The sequence below is a fragment of the Ambystoma mexicanum genome, chromosome 1q (assembly GCF_040938575.1).
Source record: "Ambystoma mexicanum isolate Mex_15411 chromosome 1q, UKY_AmexF1_1, whole genome shotgun sequence".
NCBI lineage: Eukaryota > Metazoa > Chordata > Amphibia > Caudata > Ambystomatidae > Ambystoma > Ambystoma mexicanum.
In genome coordinates this window covers 558,923,002-558,947,046 of record NC_090922.1, presented here as the reverse complement: position 1 = coordinate 558,947,046, position 24,045 = coordinate 558,923,002, and the positions used below count along the sequence as shown (strand labels likewise).

General features: G+C 47.0%; 1 protein-coding gene and 1 long non-coding RNA gene across 4 annotated transcripts in view; one reads left to right on the top strand and one right to left on the bottom strand.

Moving 5' to 3' along the window:
- Positions 1-24,045, bottom strand: part of LOC138531707 (uncharacterized) — a 60,069-nt gene that overhangs the window by 20,727 nt on the left and 15,297 nt on the right. The gene's annotated exons all lie outside the window — the stretch shown is intronic.
- LOC138531671 (uncharacterized) overlaps positions 21,139-24,045 on the top strand; it is a 236,476-nt gene continuing 233,569 nt past the window's right edge. For all 3 annotated transcript variants that reach the window (XM_069641005.1, XM_069641004.1, XM_069641003.1), the window contains exon 1: positions 21,139-21,310. In XM_069641005.1, coding sequence (XP_069497106.1) covers positions 21,262-21,310 — 49 coding nt within the window. In that variant the 5' untranslated portion in view covers positions 21,139-21,261. The remainder of the gene's footprint in view (positions 21,311-24,045) is intronic.

The following is a 24,045-nucleotide window of genomic DNA, read 5'->3' as shown; positions in this document are numbered from 1 at the left end:
CCAATAATGATAAAATTCAGGAGGTGAGACTCCTACTGCAGAAATTGGCTCAGTATTTCCAAACCAGACAGGAAGCACAGCGAGACAATGAGGCTCTCTGTGAAAAGAATGATAGGTTCCACAAACAGATAGCCATGCAAGAACAAATCATTGAGACAAGTAAGGCCTTAGTAGAGTCAGATTTTGGCATATCACTAGGGAATAGGGGCAGAAAGAGAAGAGGTAGGGAGGGACAGAGAAACTCTTGAGCATAACATCAGGCCCCTGTAATCAGGAACTCTAACCCCTTCCGTACCATGGACTCTGCCACCTTCATGTCCACTGGCTGATATGAACCAAGGCCCATGGGGATGGTAGACTTCAGCAGAATTGGCAACATGGGAGTGACGGATCAGCGCCTCCCAGAAATTGCGGGACGGGCCTCTCTGTACAGATCCCCAGATCCCCAAATGTTAGGGCTAGCCTCTTTGATCAGGAAGATTCCTGTGAGGGGAGAATCAGGGAATTGGATCCTCAAAAATACTGCCTACCAGAGGATCAGTTTGTCAAATTAGGTGGGGAACTCCAGGAAAGCAAACCCAAAAAGAGTATCCTAAAGACCTCTTCCCAGCTAGGGCAGTAGGGGGGTACTATGCAAATCCTGGGAGCAGGGGAGAGTCAGAAGACTCTTCTGAGCGCCACAGGCATCAGGAAACCAGGCCCCCACATTCTGCCAGCCCTTCCCAAACTCACAGAATCAGGGAGAGCCTAGAGCATCAAATAGCCACCTCCTGCAGTAGTGCCTCTGACTCAGAGGATGAGTGGACTCGGGTGACTAAGACCAAAAAGGCCAACAAAATTAAGAGGGCTCTACAAAAAGATCCCCTGAAACAGATCAAGGCCATTATGAGCGTTATAACTCCCTATCACAAAAATGCCATGTATTCAGTCTGGGAACACCTTGAATTATACGAACAGATGATGGATACTTTTCATCTGAAAGATAGTCAGAGTTGCATCCAGTATGTAAAATGCACATTCTCCCCTGAGTAGTCCAGCTTCTTTGCGGGGCTGGAGGATCAGAACCACTCAAGATGGTCCACCTACAGGGCGGCCATCTTAAAACATTTTTCTATCCATAGGAAACCCCAACAGGCCCGCCAGGTGGCCTACAATCTGCAGTGTGGGGAAGACCAGGCCCCACAAGAATTTGTGCAAGAACTTAAACGTGCCTCTGCGCAGACCACCAGGAGAGTGGGCACAGACAGTAGGGAATTCATTAACACCTTCTTCCATGCACTCCCTAAATACATCATGACCCAGCTGGTGAGGGTCTTTCACGAGAAGAGATCACTGGACTGGGTCATTGAACAGGCAATCCATATTTATGAAGTGCAGAAACCTGTAGAGAACAAAAACGCCAATAAAAACCCCAAGCCAGCCAACACCCCTGCTGCTGCTGAGGTGGCACAGGTGAAGGTTGCCCCCATTTTAGATCTGGAGATGGGGGGGCCTAAAAATATTCCTGAACAGAATCCTTCTAGCCAAAGAACCAGAAGGCCCTCAGGCCAATCCCAAACAGGTAGTCAGGTAGGTAATCCCACAAATGGGACCCCTAAATCCCCTGATTATACTAACCACCGTTACAAGGGCAACAAACCCATCCTGGGGTATGTGTGGACTCCCCCAGCCCAAGGGAGGGGATCCAATCAGGTAGGCACCGGCCTGGGAAACTTCCCTCCTAACTTTCCCCAGGAGGGCAGTAAGCCCCCAAATGCCGGGTTGAGCTTCTTTCCCCAGTACCCGCAAAACCTCAACCCACAAAACAACCCTCCTTTCTTTTCCCACTTTCCTGAGCTCAGAAAGCACAATCTGGGAGAGGGGAGGCCAACGGTGGAGGGTTACCAGAACTATCCCAACCCAGGGTATTATGGGAGAAGGGACAGCTACCCTTCCTGTGATCCACCTAGGATGGACCAGAGAAACCCGTACCAGCCAGAGCGGGTGTCCCAGCTGGAGCGCCAGGTCCAGAACTTGTCACAGGATCTGGGTCGCATGTTGAGGGCTCGGCAGAACCCTCAGATGAACATGGCGGCCCAGGACTCTGCAAACCAAGGGTATGGTACTCCAGAGCAATGATGGGGAGAGAACCCCAACAACCCACCAGTTCCAAAGGAGGAGGCACAGGGGAAAGAGGGTGTAAAGCCTTAGAGGAAGCTTCCTTCCCCACTTGTGAAAAGCCCCTGGAAACCCAGGAACCGGAACCAGAATCTCCTGCCCCCGAAAGTCTGCAACCTAAGGAACAGAGGGCTGGTAGGAGAAATAAAGGGCCTAAAAAGACCCATTTTGTGGAGGAGGTTAGTGTCCTCCAATTTGAAGGAGAGGGGTCCTCAGAGGACTCTGGGAAAAGTATCTTCTCCTTCAGGGATCGGGGAACTCCTCCCAAAGAAAAATCGGTCCAGAGAGATCCTAATCAAGACTGGGTTAATGTGGGGACTGAGTTAGAACCGCCCATCATTGAACCCCAGAATGATAAGCCAGAAAACCACCTTGCCCAAACTTACTCTGGGGACTGCCTCCAAAAAGGGGAGGCAGCCCAGAATCAGAACCAGGGGAGCCCAAAACTCCCCCAATATCCAACTGCTATATTTTTCTTACAGATCCCCAAGCTCCCACACCGAATCCTGCCCAAACTACCCCTGTGTCAGAATCAAGAGTCAAGAAACTAACCCACCAACTGGCCCAAAATGCACATTATCCTCGCCCTCTTGAGGAGAAGGAGGGAGATTTTATGCCCTGGTCCAAGTACAAGGGCTATGTACATTTTTGGCATTGGTGGACACTCGATCCCAAGCCACCCTTCTGTCAAAGAGAGCCTTTGATCAGCTGAATTCAGGAAGGGCGGAGAGATACCAGATCCCTCTCACCCCTCTTCCTGGACAACTTCAGAACTCCGATGGGGATGTTATTCCTGTCGAGGGTACTGCGGATTTGGAAATTTAAATTGGGCGACACAAGGTGAAACACCCGATCATAGTTGTGACTCCAGAGGGCACACCATGTTTACCGGGGAATGACATCCTACGTAGACTTTCTCCCCTAATAGACTGTGTAAACAAGGTCCTCTGGACCCAGACTAACCGACCAATAAAATTAAAACATAGTGTCAACCATGTTAGTTTAAATGGCACATACCACATGGTTGAACAAAAACCAGATCATGTTAAATTCCATTTTCAAAACAACCAAATCCCTGACATGACAGTATTTGCAGTAGGACAACAAACTGGTGATGGGAAGTCCTCTCTGTTTTTGAAAATCAACCTTCCTTCCAGTCGCAAGTGGCATTCCACACTGGAAGGAAATACTCTGAAATTCTATACCAATATACAATCGCAAAATCCCACTTCCATAGTCCAAAATGATGAGAAACCAGCTCAAAGCTTAGCTGACATTCAGAAGATTAAAGAACAGTTGTTCATCCCTATTCAGTTAAATGAGGGCTCTTCCCTACATTGGCCAAGGGTTGGCCCAGATCCAGGGGTCAAAGGTATATACTGCATTGACCTGACCAATGGGTACTGGACCTTACCTGTCAGTAGGTAGGAACAATACAAGCTGGCCTTTACCTTCGGGGTGCAGCAGTACACATGGACCGGGACTCCCTTTGAATACATCAACTCTGGTAATTAATTTAATATCTTCTTGCATAAGGCCATCCTGACTTGGTTGAAAGGGGTAACCTGGCCTATGTAGATGATGTTCTGATCAAAAGCTCAACTGTGGAGGAAAACATAGCAGAGACCCGTTATGTTCTGACACAGTTGAGGGCTGCTGGAGCAAAACTATCTTTCCAAAAGGCACAGTGGTGCAGGACCCATGTCAATTTCTTGGGGCATGAGATAACTCCTGAGGGTCTCTGTCCCCAGGAAAAGAAAGTAGAACCACTCCTGAGACTAAAAGACCCCCAACTCTGCGTGAGCTAAGGCGCCTCCTTGGACTGACTAATTACAGTAGAAAGTTCATTGAGGATTACGCAGAGATCACAAGACCTCTGATCCATCTGTTGAAGGGAAGCCTCTCACAAGCGCCTTGCCTAGCTTACCATGTCAAAAACAAGGAGCTCTTCTAGGAGACAGGGTTCTCAAATACATGCTTGACCACAGTATTGTACCAAAATTCAACGATTGTGAGAAGGCACTCCTGGCAATGGTGTGGGCATTGAAGAATTACCGCCCGTTCATCCAGGGGGAACACATCATAGTGGAGACAACACACCAGCCTCTGCAATATCTTCAAAGTGACAGAACCGTGCCGGAAATGTGAGTAATTCCTGAATTACTTCTGGGATTCTGCCAATGCAAGGCTTTCCTGTGGAGGTCAGATATGGCCAAAACAAGAAGAGTCCCCTCGCGCAAGGTCTGGCTGACTTGCATGATTGTGCCATAGAAAACTGTCTCGAGGACGAAAGTCTCAAAATCAAGGACAACATGGGGGTGTACCTCGATTCCCACACACAGACTATGAAGATGACAAGTGTGAGGGAATGCCCATTCTCTATGTGGATGGGTGCTCCTACCATGTTGACAACAACGGGGAAAAAGAACTAGCGGCCGGCGTGGGGAATGCCTGGGTGAATGATGCCCCGGAACCCTCTTCTGGGTACAAAATCGGCCCCCGTAGTAGTCAGGTGGCAGAGCTGATGTCTGTGCATCAAGCCATCCTCACTGCTGTCCAACACTAACTCCACGAACTGGTCATAATCACTGATTCAGATTATGTCCAGAACGTTTTCATGGAGCACCTGGTAATTAGAAAACAAGAGGCATGCTATGTGCTAACAACAAACCACTAAAACATGGACAATTAATACAAAATATTGATGATCTGGTCACCTCTAGTGGGATGATCATCTACTGGAAAAAGATCAAGGGTCATTCCAAAGTTGAGTGACCAGACAAAACTGAAAATGACTTAGCTGATCAGCTGTCAAAAACTAGAGCCATCCAAGGGGATCTACTTGAGATCGAGTCCCTGTTGGGGAAATAGAGGTCACTGCTATCACTAGGTCCCAGACAAATGCTCACAATGAACTGCCCAGTGGAGAAGGGAGACCCCAGATGTTGATTTGATCACGGCTCAAAAAGGGGATCCAATAATTGTACATTTTATCCACACATTGAGGACCATGAGAACTTTCCCCTGACGGACACCGATTATATTGGGAAAGAGGACCTCAGAGCATTGATGAAATGTCCAAAAATGTTCTGAATCCAAGACGTTTTGTTGGTGAGGAGATCCATATCTGGCTGTGAGCAGTGGTTGGTCCCTACCTCATTCCGAAGCCTGATGCTGAATCACGCCCATGATGCAGCCACAGCCGGTCATCAGGGGTTTCATACTAGATTAGAAATCTTGCGAGAGGTTGCATACTGGTCACACATGAGGCAGGACCTCGGCCAATACCTGAAGGGGTGTCTTGTGTGTGCACAATTTCTGCCAACATCACTCACACACCGTGCTCCCCTCCAAAAGAGGGGGATGACACTGCCATGGTCAGATTTGCAAGTCGATTTAATTGGGCCCGTGATTCGCTCCTCTAGGGGGAACAAGTACCTTTTAACCTTAACATGCTTGTTTACTAAATGGGTGGAATGTCTCCCGGCACCAAATTGCAAGGCAGAAACAGAAGCTGCCCTGATGATCAATCACATCTCGCATTTTGGACTACCAAAAAGGATTGAAGCAGACCGAGGTAGTCACTTCACCAGCGAAGTGATGACAAAGATGTGGGAGATGCTTGGGGTAAAAAGGAAATTACACATTGCATACCTGCCAGTCCTCCAGTGGTGGAGTTGAGAAGTACACTAAAACCATTGTGAGCATATTAAAAAAGTTTGTGGCAGACTCTGGACCAAGTTGGGATATTCGATTACCTCTTGTCCTGATGGCCATTAGATCTACCCCTTCTTCTGCAACTACGATGTATCCATTTGAGCTGATGACTGGACGAAGGATGGTGCAAATAGCTGAGTGGTGTTCTGGATGGAAGAACTGCCACTTATTGGTGCAGCCAGCATGTATATGTTTTCATACAGTGGCTTTACTGGGTATGTCGGCAAAACAAACATGACGCTCTGTTTACATGTGGGTACTGGCATTTATGGGCACAATCAGGAGGAACATGTTGACAGACAAATGTGTTACTGGATAGAAGAACAAAGTAAAATGAGGGTGCTCTTACATCAGGTTACTATCACATAGTGGCACAGCCAGCATGACAGTGTTTTCTTATAATGGTGTTCTTGGTGATATGGATAGAGCAAATATTAGTGTGTATTAATGTGGGGATATTGGTGCACTCCCCATGGATATGTGTCCTTACAGTGGCATCATTGGCATTATGGGCAAGGCAATCAGGAGTGAGTTCTTATGTGCCATGTACTTTAATGTGGCATGCTGGTATACATTTGGGCACAGGCAGTATGTGAATGGTGCAGGGCCATGCTAGCTTATTTTGAGGAGCAAGGTACCATGTAAAGATTGTGGAGAAGTGCTTCAACTTTAATATGACAGAATTTCGGATTGCTTTTTCTGCTCACGTGCTGAGGTTGAAGGAAAACACTAAAGAGGTGAAGCCAGACCTCTGTGCACTCTTCCAGATCATTTAGCAAGAACGTGGACTTGGATTTAGAGAAGGCTGTTTTGTGGTTTGTCAGCGTTTAGACGGACATCCCAAAGCCACAGCACCATGTGGTGACTTAATGGAAGCGACATGTTATCGTTTCTAGGAACCTGGTGTTATTATGACAGTTTAGCTGATGTGTGTGAAGTTTGCCATAACCCACAATGCACATTAGAGTACTTGGTGGTTTTTCATGGCAAACTCTTTGTAATTCTACCTCATGCAGATGGACACAGTTGGTATTGTTATTCAGTAGGGACACACATAAGAGATCCTGTATACAAATAGAAACACTTACTGCCTCAATGCAGTTGTCAAAGCTTTAAGATAAAGATCTGCACATAAATCATTGAATAATGTCATGTATTCCTTAATTGTATATTTTCGGAAAAGATTGCAACACGATTGAAAAGCTAAATTCATGACATGACAAGACACCAACACATTCTGAACCAACATTTGTGTGCATATATTGATTGAGAGTCCTGGTGTATGTGGTGTATTTATGTGTCAAAAGGGATGGACAAGACTAGATGCATTGATTTCACATCTAGTATATGCACAAATATGTTGGTTCAGAATTTGATTGTGTCTTAGCTGTGTCTCTTGTGTCACTGTGTCTCTTGTGTCACTGATCCTATTTCACCAAGTAAATGGGTGGGACAACCTCATGCTTGGGGATGTTGTTATTCAGTAGGGCATGAGTAGCTACCAGCCCATCTCTTTACAGTTTGCCTCCAACGCTTTCGCTCCTCTGTGTGGATGGTTTATAAGATAGTGTGCCTCATCACGAGTTTGGTGGTAATGCAGCGGTTTTACCGCCGGACTTAAATAGCGCTAATGCCAAGGCCCCCGGTGGACCGTCTTCCAAATCACGAGTTATCGTGCACGCGCCCCGGTCCATGGCGTTATTGCAAATAGCGCAAACCTTTAAATCCAGTGCACCATGCGCTACCGCCATATGGCGCTCATAGCGCCCGCCATGAGCGCGCGCGGGAAACGCGTCACCGCCGGAACGGGAAACAAAGTGGTGGCCATCTTGGAAATCACAATCCGTCGGATATCACAGCCCCTGGAAGCTATCCACGCCATCCAACCCCAAAACATGTCTCAGGAGCGCACTAGGGGCAAGACTGCCCTGGACAGGGTGAGAAAGCCCAAATTCAGCGACCAGGAGCTAGCTGTACTGGTGGAGGAGGCCGAGACACACCATGAGGAGCTGCAGCAGCGCAAAACAAGTGGCCAGCGCAAAGCACAAATCTAGCGCAACATCAGCCAGAGGGTCACTGCTGTGGGACGCGTACCCCGGGATGGGGAGGTCTGCCGCAAGTGCCTGAATGACCTGCGTGTCGAGTCCGCAGCATCCTGTCACAGCACAGGAGTGCAAGCCGGGGCACTGGAGGAGGGCCCCCACCACCCCCACCCGATCTCACACCTTGGGAGGAGAAAATGACTGCCCTGATAGATATTGGCACCATCGAGGGAATTGGTGGAGCAGAGGCAGGCACTGGCATCGATCCAAGTGCAGGTGAGTCCCACCCCGAATGTATGCAACTGAAAGTACCACACATGCAGACCCTGAGTGAATGAATGTGAAGAAATGTGTGTGAGGAACTGCATACACCCATAAGTGAGCCCTACACCCATTGAACCGTAGTGCTCTCTAGACGACCCTGCACGTGCATTGCATCAATGTCAGGGGCAGAGGATAGACATCCGTAGCCATGGGACAGCTATGTAGAGTGTGAGTGTGCATGAATACACCCCCAAAACCCTGAGCGCAGTGCACCCCAACCACGCATGCAATCTTGTCACTCAAACATTCCCATGCAGTGTACCTCCATACTCACTCACAGCAAGCACCTCATGGCGCCTGAACAGAATGCAAGTTGAATGCGTGAATGATACTGTCTTCAATCCCACTTGTTAGCATGAACTGCATTACACAAATGTAGGTAGCATTGAACTCAGACCACACCCTATGTACCCCACAGGCACACGTCAAACCCAACGGGATGAAGATGATGGGGAGGAGGCCACACCAACACAGCGCCCACGGCAGCGCGCCTCCACCAGCACCACCACTCCACAAAGAGGCCACACGGAAGGGAGACGACCCAGGCCAACCCCCACTTCACCCAACGCAGCCCTAACAGACCGCAGCAACAGCCACATGCCTGCAGGGAGGCCACCGCCAGCTTGCCCCAAGCCACCAGACACAGCCCCGATGCAGAAGGACTGAGCTGTGGATCGGAGCCCGACATGGGAGTAAAACCTCCACGTGCTCATCATGCAGGAGGACAGCATTCTCCCGGAAGCAGTGACGTAGAAGGGATGGTCACACCACAGGGAACCCCAAGGCCAGGCAAACAGCAAGCAGAAACCCCACATGTGCATGTGCATCGTGTCCGCACACCACAGCCGGACGTGGACACGCCATCATACGGCAACCCTGATGATCGGCATTCAGAGCCTGGCAACCCAATCCAAGCCGGCGCCATGTCCCCATGCAGCCCACCCCCCCGACAGCGCACAAGTTGCAGGCCAGCACATGACACACCAGGGGTGCCCTTCATCACAGGGGCAGCTGTGATGGGCCGACTCGATGTGATTGAGGCCAAACAGGCCAGGGGGGAATCAATGGCCAAGGTGCAGAGCCAGCACATCAAGGCTGTCAGTGCATCTATACGGCATGGATGCAAATACATAGCGGGTGACAATGTGTGCACACGCAGAGTCGTAGAACAATGTACCGCTGCCCTGACAGGGTTTGGACAATGAGTGAGGGAGTTCAGCGAGGCAGTGTCAGCACTTGCTGAGCAAACAAGGGAGGGAAACAACCTCATGCGACAGCACATGCAGGCCGCCGCTTCAGTCCCTTCAACATCAACCACACCCACGGAGGGTTCCCTTGAGCCATCTCCTAGGCGCCGGTCTATGCGCCACCTGAGGGCACGCACACCAGAGGGGTCCGGAAAAGGAAAGCACCCACGACCATCCTAGTGGTGCCTGCCATCGTTGTTGGTGCCCTGATAAGACACATGCACCTATCTGCACAGTTGAGAGTAGTTCACTGCGGGGTGGGGGGATTGTGTTCTGGGTGTTCACTGGGGGTAGGGGCGTTTGTGTGCTGGGTGTTCACTGGGGGGAGGGGGGATTGTGTGCTGGGTGTTCACTGGGGGGAGGGCGGATTGTGTGCTGGGTGTTCACTGGGGGGGGGGGGTTGTGTGCCGGGTGTTCACTGGGAGGAGGGGGGATTGTTGGACTGAAAATAAATCACATTTGAAAAATCACAAGGCATGGACAGTAGTGATTGTTGACAAATCCAATTTAATGTTGAAGTGACATCTGTTCAATTTACCCATCACCCGTGTTAGAAAAATGCATCAATCAATCCCTGTCTGGCCAATCTCCCCTCCCTCAGCCCAAACCTTTGTGCATGTGCAACACCTTCCGGCACGTCATCACCCTCACTCCCATCCTCAGGTGGCTGCACATGAGCATCAGGGGGCAGTGGCACATTTCTGTGACAGCAGATGTTGTGCAACATGGCACATGTCAGTACAATTTTGCCAACTTTTTTTGGTGCATACATCATTGCCCCTCCCGTGCGGTCGAGGCACCGGAAGCGTGCATTGAGCAGTCCAAATGCCCTCTCCACGCAGATCCGTGTACGAGCATGGGCAAGGTTGTATGCCCACTCCGCTGCCGTGTGTGGATGATGCACAGGGGTCATGAGCCACGTGTACTGGGGATATCCAGAATCACCTGCAGGGGAGAGAAAGCCGGTATGTGGACAAGGTAAGTCCATTGGGTGTTCAGAGCTCTGTCATCAGTGTCATTTTGCCATACCTTTCATTAATTGAATCAATGAGGTACTCTCAACTTGGTACGCCTATGTTTCTGGATGTAACAGTACTCATTCACTTGTCGCTGGGTAAGGGGGCCCTTCCATCTACTTTTGCATGACAGAAGTGGCTGCCTCATGTGTCATTGCAATTCCATTTGGCTGCAGTTGCATTTGCTGGTTGTCACTATTCTGTACTGTTCTCCATGCATTTGCTTGGTCATTCTGGGGACAGTGTTCGTGGGATGTACATTGCCATTACTTATGCTACTTATGTGTGGTGCATTTGTGGATGTGCCAGTTTATGGGTTAGAATTTCATTACTGTCGGGTGGGCAGGGTGGGATTTCTGTACTGTGTCAGTGTTGGGAGACAAGGTGCTACTCACACAGGAGGCTTTATGGTGGTGGGGCTTCCATATGTCACTGTGCCGCCACATGTCTTTTACATCCTGCATGGGTGTGTCCTGCTGTGTTGGACATGTCCAAGGTTTGTTGTGCAAGCTGCTTGAATGTGAATGCTGCAGTGATGCTGCTGCCTATTGGGAATCATGGATTTCGTGACAGGCACCATCAGTTGTGGATTGACATGCATTATGGTATACATTTGTACTCAGCCAGCAGCCATGTGTTTTGGCCTCGGTGCCTTTCCATGTACGCCGGCAGGGTACTGTTGCGCATGACCATGGAGTCGTGGGTGGATCCTGGGTAGCGGGCATAGCAGTGGCTGAAGGTGAGGTCAGGACCACATATCATCTGCACATTGAGGGAATGGTACTGTTTTCGGTTTCTGTAGGCTGCCTCATGTGCCTGGGGTGGTACGAGTGCCACATGTGTGCAGTCCAGGGCTGCTATTACATTCGGGACTTGGGCAATGGCATAGAATTGACCCTTCAGCTGGTGCACCTGTGCCTGTGTGGCTGGCAATACAATGTGCTCGTTCACATGATTCAACAGTGCATCGAGCACCTGTCCCAGCATGGCACTGAATGTGGACTTGGCCATTCCATGCATCATGGCAACAGTGTGTTGGTAGGTGCCGGTCCCAAGGAATTGAAGCAGGCACGAGCTTCAATAGGGGAGGTACTGCTGTGCTGGTGACTATGCGGCTGCCGATGCCGCCCTGGATTGGGTCCAGCAACTGGGTGGTGGTTGCCCTGTCCAGCCGATATTCCGTCACCAACTGGCCATCAGTCAGGGCCCAGGGTGTTGGCCTGACCCTGGGATGGCTGGCCGTCTTGCTGGTGCTGCTCTCCTCCTCCTCCTCATCCCCACTACCCCCTGCACTCCCAGGGCCCTGGCCTGGTTGGCTGGCCTCTGTAGCTCCAGGCGCAGCAGGTAGAAGCCGACATCAAGGCTCCCAGCTCAAAATGGCAGCATGGTGTTGGGGAAGGTGTGTTGTGCATGGGTGGGTCCTTTGTAGGCCTCTGATTTGCATTGGTTTCACCTGGGCCCTTATTGCTGTCTCCTCCCTGCTTCTGATGGTGTAATGGTGTTGGGGAGGGTGTGTTGTGCATGGGTGGGTCCTTTGAAGGCCTCTTATTTGCATTGGTTTCACCTGGGCCCTTATTGCTGTCTCCTCCCTGCTCCTGCTGGTGTAATGGTGTTGGGGAGGGTGTGTTGTGCATGGGTGGATCCTTTGTAGGCCTCTGATTTGCATTGGTGTCACCTGGGCACTTAGTGCTGTGGCCTGTGTTCTGTTACCTCCAGCTTTCTGCTGGAGGTATTTTCGGCGTATTAGCCGCCGCTTTTCTGGCCCTAATTGCGCCTACGCCGGACTCGTGATTGCTGATGTTTTAGCGCGAAGGGTTACTGGCGCTTTTACAGCTGAAGTCGTGATGAGGCCCTATGTGTGGTTATTTCTTTTGTAGGTGGACATGTTACACATGACAGACCCCACTCTTTCAAAGCACAGTGACTGAACGGAATCAAGGGTGTGTGAAGTTCAACTATCACTTTGCAGCAGTCCCTGAAAGGACAGTTTTCATATCGCATAAAATTGAATATATGTTCAACCAAAGACAAGGAAGGTATCTAACACGTGAATGGGTAACATTTCATGTGCATGACCTATAAGGAGGTAGTTCGGTATTATGTTTGGGCGAAGAACATGTTATTAATACAAAGCAAGATGGTGTACCCCTACTTCAATGGGTGATCTTGTAGTCTATAAAATTGTAGTTTGTATTATAATTGGTTATTTATAACACGCTTAATAGGAAGAGGTTTCTAAGCACGGACCGGGGATTCAAACCTGTGTTGCTCTGCACTGTGTTGCCCTGCATCATGAGCGCGTTGCCACAGAGCTATATATTACCTGTGCAGGGCCTTGAACTACACTGAGGAAATATGCTTTATGATAAGATGCTGGTAAAATACTTTTCTGCTTTTCATTCACTATCTATGATCTCCAGTGTATATTTCACCCTATTAGCACACACTAATGTAGTGTAATACTTCAGCAGATGACACAGGGTGCAGATCAGACACTGGAGCCTGCATGTACAACATGTAGAAGTGCTTTATTTAACTTTCAGGGCATAGGGTAGAAGAGGGAGAACACATCCTGCATGCTTAATTGTTGTCCCTGGAACTCTGAGGGAACCCAGGGTTCCACCACTGGTCAACATTCTATGGCTTGCATTGCATATAAATGTATACCTGCTAAATAGGAGTCATGCATTTTGAGATAAAGTCTGCGAAATATTCACACAAACATGTACTTTTGAGTGATGTGATGGATGATGTCATCAGTGTACTCTGGTTTCCAGTGAAGTCATTATTTTATTTATTTTATTTATATGTTTATGGTGCGCCGAAACCTGGATGCAACAGGGCGCAACAAAAACCCACACCGACAAACAAATAATACAGGACTACATTTACACAATCAGATAAGCAGGTAGGAACGAGACATGACATCCTACAGGAAACTGCTGAAAGAACTCAGCCATGTTTACTGAAACAGGGTGGTTTTTAACGCTTTTCAGAATACACTTGTGTTTTCTTGTAGTCCAAAGGTAGGGAGTTTCAAAGCTTGGCGGTGCACACTGGGAAGGATCTGCCTAGCCCCTTAGCTCGTTTATGGCCCAGACAGGTCACCATGGCTGTATTCGAAGAACGAAGTGGCCCTGCTGGAGAGTAGTAAAAGATTAAGAATTTAAGGAATAAGAGGGCTTTTCAAAAAGACAGCGATGCACAAAGGTACCCACTTTAAAGTTGATACGACTTTGTATCAGTAGTCAGTGGAGAGCAATTCTATGGTCTGCGATGTGTTCTCTTCTTGGGATCCTTTTAATGATCCTCATGGCATTGTTCTGAATAATTTGACATTTCTTTATGCAAAACTGAGAGGCGCCAATTAACATGGTGTTACAATAGTCCAGTCTAGAAATAATAGTGGCACAGACCGCAATTTCACTGTTTTTCTCAGTCAAGTAGGGATGGATATTTCTGAGCAGTTGAAGATAATACCTGCAATTTTGGCTCATCTGATTAACATAAGCATCAGAGTTCAGCGAGGCCTCCTTTTGGATGCCCAAGGTTTTCACTTTGATTTGTACTGGAATAATGCAGTTCCTTATTTCAAAACTTTTAAAGTCTGCTGTCAATTTGGCCAAAGCCGACTCTGACCCAAAGATAAGGCACTCTGTATTACTGCCGTTCAGACATAGCCAGTTACTTGACATCCAAGCCTCAATGAGGTTGTAAGTACTAATGAGGTTTGAGGAGTCTAGGGCATAATTACTGCTGACTTCGAGCACTAACTGCATGTCATTGGCATAGTTTGTGGATTGTCCACTTGGATAACGGGATGTGCTGGTTCTCACCGGGGGATGATGGCGCGCTATAGCGCTATGATGCGGCGAGGAGGCGCTTTGCGTAGCGCAGTGATGCCTTGTCCTCACTGACCTGTGTTTTTCCCTTTTCGTAGGTTGCAGAGAGTACCCAGCGCAGATGGAGTTTCCGGAGCAGTGCGGTCGAGAAGCAACCAGCCAGGTAAGTCTTTAAGCGCTTTTATGGCTGTAATGTCTCTGGTACCTCCGTTAATTATGTCTTTCTCCTTTTTTCAGGTCCCTCGATCCGGGCGGCAAACTCCTCCAAAAGAGATGTCCAGGAGCTGTGAGCAGAGATGGGTGAAGATTGAAGGTAAGATTCTGCTGCTAGCGATGTTTCTTTGTTTTCCTGCAGGTCTGGAATTCGTCGGTTCGCGAGAAAGCTGGACACAGTGAGTGCCACGTTGCTAGAAGCAAAGTAACGCGAAGCGTGTGGTCTTGTTCAGGTGTGGTTTAAATAGCCACTGTAAAGTAGTCCAGGTAAAGTAGTCGCCAGGCTACCACACCCAAAGCACTAGACCGCATAGCTTGGTTCTGAGAACCCAGCTATGTGGATGCCACCATGTTGACTGACGGCCCAAATAAAGCAGTCCCTTAAGCAGATGCCTCTCCTAACTGATGAGCCTGGCGCCAAAGGCGCCAGGACTGGCCCCAAGAGGGCATGAAAAGTGGATGTCTGTCCTTATTAAAGATCCGAGCCCTGATTCCACCTGGCCTGTGGGCTTGCCAGTGGGGATCAGGGCTGAGGGTCGTGACAGCTACTGGGATCTTTATCGTCCAATACAGGTTTTTTAAGAAGAGGAGTGATTGTGACAGCCTTAATGGAGGATGGAACAGAACAGTCCCAGAAAGAGGCATTTACCAGCTTGGCGAGAAAAGGAGCAAAAAGCTTTTTGTGCTCCAGTATGATCTTGGCTTGTAGTATATTCTCAGGACAGGAGGTTGGTTTCATAAAGGACAACATATTTTCCATCTCAAGTGTTGATATTGAGGAAAAAGAAAAGTTAGGATAGTCACCAGTTGTAGGGTTGATAACCAGTGGTTACTTAGTTTGGCTAGATGAGATCAGGAGGGTTTTTATTTTGTCTCTAGCCTTTGATACTTTATCCTCAAAAGGCATCGGCACTATTTCACAATCCTGATTTGTGGGCTGGAAGGGTGGTGAAAGTGCCTTGGGCTTTTCCAATGACCTCAGAATTTCAAAGAGTTTACTGCTCCTATATATGGCCTTATTAATCTGGGTATTAAAGTAATTCTTTTTTGTCCCCACAATGTTATGGTTATAGGCTTTCTCTGCTATTTTCCATGCCGATTAATTTCCTTCTGAGAGTCATTTCAGCCAGCGTGTTTCCAGTTTACGTTTATCCATTTTCTGTGTTCTAAGTTGGGGGGTAAACCACTTTTGGTGCCCACTGTTGGGCCTAACCACTTTAGATCTCATAGGGGCTATGCTTTCCAGCAATTCCTCAAACTGGTCGGAAAAAGTAGTTACCAGGGACTCAGCTGAGTCATAGGCTGTTGTGCATGACAAAAATGAATCCAGACATGTTTGAAGATCTGCAGTTTGTATCTTATTTTAGTTCCGACTGGTAACCTTTTTGATGTTATTTTGAAATTTCGAAAGTGGGCTTTTCAGTTGGATATGAAAATCAATAATGTGAGGATTTGACCATGTACATGGTGAGGTACCTTCAATACACATCGTTAGATTTCAGGCCGTCCGCCAGTCAATAGTGTTGTTATTTATATACGTGGGCTCTGAATTATAGACTGGGAAATTGATGTTGTTAAGTGCCAATTCCAGGTCTAAAGCTTCCTTGTCTGTCGGATTTCCACTCCACCGATTGATTTAAATCGCCCTAAAAAGGTGTGGCGCAAATTAGGCCTGAGAAATTACTCAGTAATTGAGAGATTTCACTGTTGAACTCTGGCATTGCAGATGGGGGCAAGATAAAGTTAATGCTGCTCTCATGAGTTGGGGTTATCTTCATGTGTAAGGTCTAAACTTCATTGCAGTAACAAGGTCAGGAGACTCCCCCTCCATGACCGTGCTCTCTGTTTTGTTTTAGGATTGAGTAGCCTACTGGGACCGCTAAGTCGATCATAGGGCCACTAGCCTCCGTTATCCATGTCTCAGTAAGACACATTACATCCAGGTTCCTATCCAAGATAACATTGTGTATGTACTGTGCATGTTTATTCAAGGACCTAGTATTTAGGAGGGCCATTTTAATTTGTGTGCCAGCCTCCAGGCATTCAGCTGTTTTTTTCCTTGGTGTCTTTTTAAGGGCAGGGGGGCTTGATACATGCTCGACCCGTGGTGCAGTCACCACTAAAATATGTTCCTGTTCGAAGTGCATGACCATATTTTTGGCACTCACAGGCGCATGGCCTTGGACAGCGCTTACATCTTGTAGCTCCGTTTCCCCTTGTTTAATGGAAGGTGGGGAGCACTGAGCGACAGCTGGAGCTTCCAGCGTTTGGTTGCACTCACTGCTCCTGGAGAGCAGGACAGAGTTTTGTTATAAGGAGATAGGAGGGGTTGGGGAGTCCATAGAGGTTGGGGAGGTAAGCGAGTTCATAACTGAAGGGATTCCAGGAGGTTGGGAAAGGTCCAGAATGGAGTCCAGTTTCAGAAGTTTATATTTATTTACAAGCGCAAGGCGGCTTGCTCACTTTGCTGCCAGCAATAAATTGCGTTTTCTCGGATACCCCATTTGCCAATCAGGCTAGGTGTGCGTGTACTGCCACGCAAAGAAGTCAAGCAAAGGGAAAGAGATTGTTGATCACAATAAGAAGTCACAGGACATCGAGGACCGGCGAAGACCGGTCTTGCCTCTGGTGTGCCGGCGCTGGTGCGCCTGGTAGCCCAATTAGTAGAGGGCCGGGCACTCTGGGAAATGTAGTTTCCCTCTCCTGAGAAATAACCAGTGCTACTAAGCATGTTATTTAAACGAAACGCTGCTCTAAAAGCAAAGTTACTAAAAACTTGCATGCAGCAACAGGATGTGTTAGAATTGTCACAAAGCATGTACAGTTCAAGAGATACAGGCATTCAAACACCAAACGATTTACAATCAATATATCACACGGGAGACATTCTTCACAGTAATGAAGACTGTCAATGAAGTCATAGGTGATGACATAAGTTATGTCATAAGTGATAGAGTCAGTGATGTAATCAGTGATGTCATCAGTGTGGTATGTACTGCACAATAGGGGGCACAGATTTAAGGTGGTGCAGCTTTCAACAGCTGCTGAATGTCAGCTTTTTTTGGTACATTAAACCAGTCCCCATAACGTCTCTTTAACTAAAGTTGTGTTTACTGAATATAGGTACAAACACACGTATACATTGTTTAGTAAGGACTGTATATTATTCGTTTAGGGCATCTAAATATAGATGCCTGTGGGTTTGTGTGCCCCTTACAAATACAAAAATAAATAAGACAAATTGAGGCACACAATTCAAATATGTGTAGCAACATTTTTTTCACTTGTCTTCAATTACAGGATGCTGCGACCCTTGATGCCCTCGGATTCACCACGTGCTCCATCCCACCCTGAGAATCTAAAGAAAACATGATTTTTTTCAAACTGAATAGAAAAGAGATTGTTATCGTATATTCAATAAAAAGCAACAGCGGGAATCCCAATCCTAAGTGACATAGTGCAAGCAGGGATGTCATTTCACCAAAATGCCAGGGGTAGCAGAAGTGACATCACACAACCCTTGACCCCCTGATGACATCACAGGAAGTGGTGTCATTGACCCCACCCTGAAGTGACATCGCGGGAAGCGATGGAACACGACCTTTCACCCGTTGACAAAACAGGAAGTGGCACCACATAGCATTGTACAATACGAAAAATATGGTTATGAAATCACTATAATGTGATGTACATTTCATACAAGAATGGAACGCCATATGTATTGTTAAGATCAGTGTGTATAGGCCCATATTACCAAATTACTGTGAATGCAAGCAGACGTCCATGACCAAATGATAATGATGTGTTATTATATAGCACTTACGCTTGAGCGCTTTATATAGAAAAAATATACACCCAATATCACCCAACCTTTGTTGGTACTCATTTATCGACCTCAGAAGGATGAAAGACTAATTTGAGGCGTTTAAGAACAGACTAAAATCAGTGACTCACCCCCTGAAGTGTGCCTGAAATAAACTTTTAACGAGTCTAGCAATTATTGTATAGAATTCCAGAAAGACACATTATTTGGTATTCCTATTCTTTCTTATTTAGGATCAGTGCTGAAAGTGTTAGACTTGTGGCTCCTGTTCTTCGTTTTCTTCTTTTTTTTTAAAGGAGCCTGAACAATAAAGCCAGCCACTCCAGAAGTAAAGAGCCACATGGTGCTGCCCGCCACAGCCCAGGAGATTGCATTACAAATACAAAACCAAAAACTTTATTTTTTTTTTTTTTTTACAGGTCGCAAGGGAGACCTCAGAGGTCGGATTTGCGACCTCTGGCGACCCCTAAATGACGTCCCTGGGTGCAAGAGAAGCGGCGTCCATCGCACCAGCTTCTTCGCTTAGAGAACCGCAGTTAGGCAGTCACGTAAACACACCCCAGCAGAGCGAAGCGACAAGAGGTCTGCGCCAAAGTAGCTGCGCCAAAACGTCCTGGTTCGTGGGTTAACGGCAGGTTAGAGCATTCATGATGTAACACCTCCACCTATAGGGGAACTATACCACTACAAAACGACCAGGCAGTAAAGCAGATCCCATGTATTTAAAGTGTATTGAACATACTAACACTGTCACACTTAGTATTGCTCAAGACAACTGGTAAATATGGCAAAACAGATATGAAAAATGCATGACCGAGTTTGAGCAATTAGAAGAGGAAACTGTTCACCTTACCTGATGATGACGAGATCAATAGGTGCACCGCCCATGTGTGAATGAGCAGTGCTTATATGCGAACCCCTTCTCAGCATTTCGGCTGCATGCTTCGTGTAGCAACCTATGAGGCTGACACCAGGTGGCCCGGGGTCTTGTTAGCATATATTTTGAAACGTTACGTACGTGCTTGTTATTCGATTATCTGGCCCCCGGAAGCATGTCAATGTTGAAAAGTAGAGAGGTTAGGCAGCCCCCTTTGTTACCCCGTCTGTCTTGGAGCTTAGCACCCTCCTGGGCATTCCTGCTGACGGTTTGCTGTTGGGAGAAAGGGTTAAAGGAAGTCCAAAGCCGTGCCTGTTACTGCCATCCATTTCTGCTGGGCTAAGGAGGGTCTACTATTTGTATATTATTTGTAACTTTGAAAGGGCCTTTGAGCGATCTAGGTTGACGTCAAGGCCTCGTGATCTATTGTATCATTAGTTGTGGTTTGCAACAACAATGTAGTAATCATTATATGTTGTCTTAAAAGTAAAGATATGAAGGGAGGATGTGTCCTCAATGGATACATTACGGACAGAGAAACCAGAAACGTGAGCTGAAATCTCAGCTTCCCCACTTTACCAAATTGTGTGATTTTGGCTGAATCTGTAAGCGCCTAAGGTTCCTTAACTTCTGAAACTGAGATTACCTAGGTGTTATAAACTTCAATTTACAATAGGCAGCAAACAAAGAAGTTGAATTATGTACCTCTAAAATACTGCATTGTCACACTCAAAATCCACCCACCTGAAACCGCACCCCCTGACCTCTGCTATCATCACTGGCCCTTTTTTATATTATTAACCGTAGGGCCTGTTGTCTTCCATTTACCACTGCTGCTGAGACATGCCCGTTGGCACATGGCCATGCATGGGCACATTTAACTGCACTTGACATATGGTGGCAACTCCTGGGCCTGTGACACTGTACCTTCAAATGATCCCTATACCTGACATCTCAGATTCCACTGCGCCAAGACACCAGTACTAGGGGGACTGGGGCTGTACTTGACATATGAAAATATGACTTGTGCTGTTCCATTTGATACTTAACCTGGCATAACATGGTACTACTCGGGCTGCTTGCACTTGGAATATTGTGTCAATGCCTTGACATGGGAGCCTGTATATCATGACTGTACCTGGGAGGCTTGCACAACAGAATGGCACACGATGGCAATAACTGGCCATAGGAAGTCAAACTGGCAAATGCAGGCAGTTGCCCTGATTTATGATGGCTCTGCTGGGTCTGCTTTTGACATAGGATGAAAGCAGCCAGGGCAAATCAGGGCAGTGCCCTCGTTAAAATATGGGTTACCGGTAAAAAAAGCATTTTGTATTCCTTTGTGATATTTTCACCGTATTAACCATAGACCAGTTTTTTTCCATTTCATTTGTGATTTCACTTCCTGCGATGGCATCAATGCCAAAGGTCCTATGACACCACTTCCTTTGACGCCAGCATGTCAAAGGTCATGCGTTGTATTTTCCTGTGATGTCATAAAATGTGTGAGGACACTTCTGCGACCCCTGTGACTTCGGTGGATTGGCGCCCATGGCTGCACTGTATTTCAGAGTGCTGGTAGGCAGACTGTTGCTTGTATGTGGAGGCTGTCATGTTTTCCAAGTAATCGTGTGAGTGGCTGTGGGGGCTGTGCTATATTTGAGAGCAGCCTTGCTTACGTTGTAGTCAAACATGCTGCTGCTGTGGCTGAGCAGTTGGCGAGCTGTCTCAGAGCGCTGTTGTTGGTGGGACATTTCCTGCATTAGAGAGCTGTGTGGGTGGGCTGTGCCATCTCTCAGAGCGCTGCTGTGAACTGTCTGTCTCATGCAGCGGGGCTGTCTTCTCACGCTGGCTTCTCCTTTTTGCATCTTCCCCTTTGCTGTGGTTGCAGTGGCTCTGCCATATCAGAGTGCATCCCTCTGCAGACGGTAGACCTGTGCCTCCATAACTTCGAGGGGTTCAGTGGACTTGAGTGTGGTCTCTTTCCTCTGGGGTCTCTCGGCATGGACTCAGGGGTCTCCCACACCCACCTCATCTGCTTTCTCATATGTGGTGAGTTGTCGCACAATAATTGCTTATTTCATATGAACCCCAGCAATGGCGCAATGGGTGCTTTTTGCTCCCTTTTTGCGCCTCAAGATCACCCATTTGCATTCGCTTTTGACCTGCCTTATCTGCGGCTCTTCTGCACTGCAAGGAAAGCCAAGTAAATAGGGTTACATATAGGACGTGTCACTGCTCCTGTCTTGGCAGATCGAGTGCATGAATATTTATTTACCATGCCGAATTGGGGGTATTATATATTATTACAAATACCCTTTGTAATCAATAATATGGATTGCAAATACTTGTACATATATAAACTCTTTTCTTAGCATTGTTTTATCTTGCGTTTTGTCCACTTTGTCATGCGAATGTATCACTTGTCTTAATTGCTTCTGTATGTACGATAATGACACATGCAATTTTCTATTTCACATAAACTTGATGTTTGAATATTTGAGATTCTCTCCGTGACTTTTTGCACGATATGATGCATCTAAAATAATTGAAGTTCACACAATGAATTGAGTTGTTTACAGTGTGGACCACGGACCACTTTTCCTTATACCGCTTGTCTTGTTGGTGTGCTTGATGTCTGCTGCATGGAGTCCTTGTGTGAGTGCCCTCTGTCAGTGCTTCAAGTGTGAAAGTTAAGCACAGTTGCTGTCCCATATGCTGGGTGAGGATGCCCGCTATTCCTTCTTCTATATGACTTGACCAACCCTTGTGCCTGTGTGCTTACAATAAAGGTACTTACATCCAGAAGATGCCCCTTGTCATCCCTGGCCTTCCAGACCTGGACACTTCACACTGTTGTTTTTCGCAATAGAGACAGGTGTCACAAACGGGGCTGGATTCCATAGAGGTTCTCCTTTTTCAAGTGGATTTTTGATAATTTAGTTTTTCTCTATGACTCTGAAGTGCAACCCCTCACCTCCATGTAGGGTGCTTTGGTGTGTCCCCTTTCTTCAATATCCCTTCTCAGAGCTCATTTCGCTTACCCAAGTGCCTATTACACCCCTGCCCCCTCCCGTTGCATGGGTACTCTGAAGCCGCGTTTGCTGCATCTTAAAAGCATAGTCAATAAACCCACAAATAGCAACACAGCGTGGATGTAGGTACACCAAAGCCCAGAGCCAGAGGTGGACTGGTCTATAGGGAAATCTGGAGATGTCCCGGACAGGCCTCTGCGGTTTATAGTGATAAAATCGAAAAAGAAAATCTCGAAAAAAAAAATTCGATTTTTTTATGCCGTTTTTTATTCGAAATGGGGGGGTTCTTCCCCCAAACCCCCCTTTTTTTTAACCCATTTTTTAAAAATCCCGGACCCCAAAATAAATATATAATTAAAAAAAGAGTAATTCGACTTTTTTTTCTAAATTTTTTTTTTCGACCTTATTGTCATTCGAGATTTTTTTTTCGAGATTTTGACCGACCACCCTGAAAATAACGGGGGCTGCTACAATAGTTGCAATGCAGGTCTTCCAAAGCATCTCCTGGCCTGACTTTAATTTCATTCTGCACTCAGAGCATATTGGTTTCTACATCCAAAAGGCAGGAGTGGGTAACCAGATGCATAACACACATTTTAATGCATTTCAGTTTTTAGTTATTTGATTTTCAAGTGTCTTCTATTTTTTTGTGTCTGTATTTCGAAAATGTTGAATACTTTTTATTTGTTTTGAGCGCTCTGATGCTCTTGCGGTCAAGTTTGTGCTTTAGAAAAGGTTTAAATAAAATAAAACAAAACTGTATACTGCATTTCTAATGTTTTTTTTGAGTTTGACGAATAAGGATATTGGCCTCCATTTGCTCAGGTACTTCATGTACATTACCGCTCCAGCACGGCGCTGCTTCTTGACACAGATTTGTTAACACAGTCTGCGGTCTAGTTGTTTTCCTGGGCAGGGATTTCGCACGCCTCAGACTAGTGTATACTTTATGTTTCATGGACTTTATTTGCGCCAAAAAACGGGGATTTGTGCGCCATTCTGCCGGCAAATCCCTGTTTGACAAATGGGGATTTGCAGGCAGAATGGCGCACAAATCCCCGTTTTTCGGCGCAAATAATTCCATGAATCAGCTTGCCACGCGGGTTGCCTGACCCATATGACCCAGAGGAAGGTTTTTTAACTAATGCAGGGAGTGTTTTTGTGTCCGTCTTCAGCCATTGTATGACCTCGTGGACTATGAGAAATGCCCGCTTTTTACATTATTGCCACATAGTACATATTGCATACATTTGTATATTTGAACACTTTTTGATTAGTGCAATAGGAATTACATTGCACTTTACTAAATATGTATCAGCACGGGCGATGTGAAGATTTGTTCTGACTTTAAGCTCAAATAATTAGAAGCAGCTGGCCCTGTATGCTGTCGTTTTCTTGTGTTTTTCACGATACCTTGGTCTGTCCAGGTTCCCAAGTGCCACAGAGTGTCACATTGGACACAGGGGACGTCATGTGCTTTCAACAACATGGAGACGCCAGATATTCGATTACTCAGACAATGGAGTCGCTATAAGTTTAATTTGGCTTGCAAACATTTTGACTGTGCCCCATGTAATCAGTGCTGGCACTGGAGCGTGAGCTGCCCTAGCCAACACTGACCAAGCGCTCCACACACAACCCTTGCATTGCCTTGCATTGCCCACACAGGATTGTCAGAGTCTGCGGATGAAACACAGGCCATGGTCTGTTTTGGAAGGCACAGTCCATTTTCGGGCGGACAGGCAACGTAAA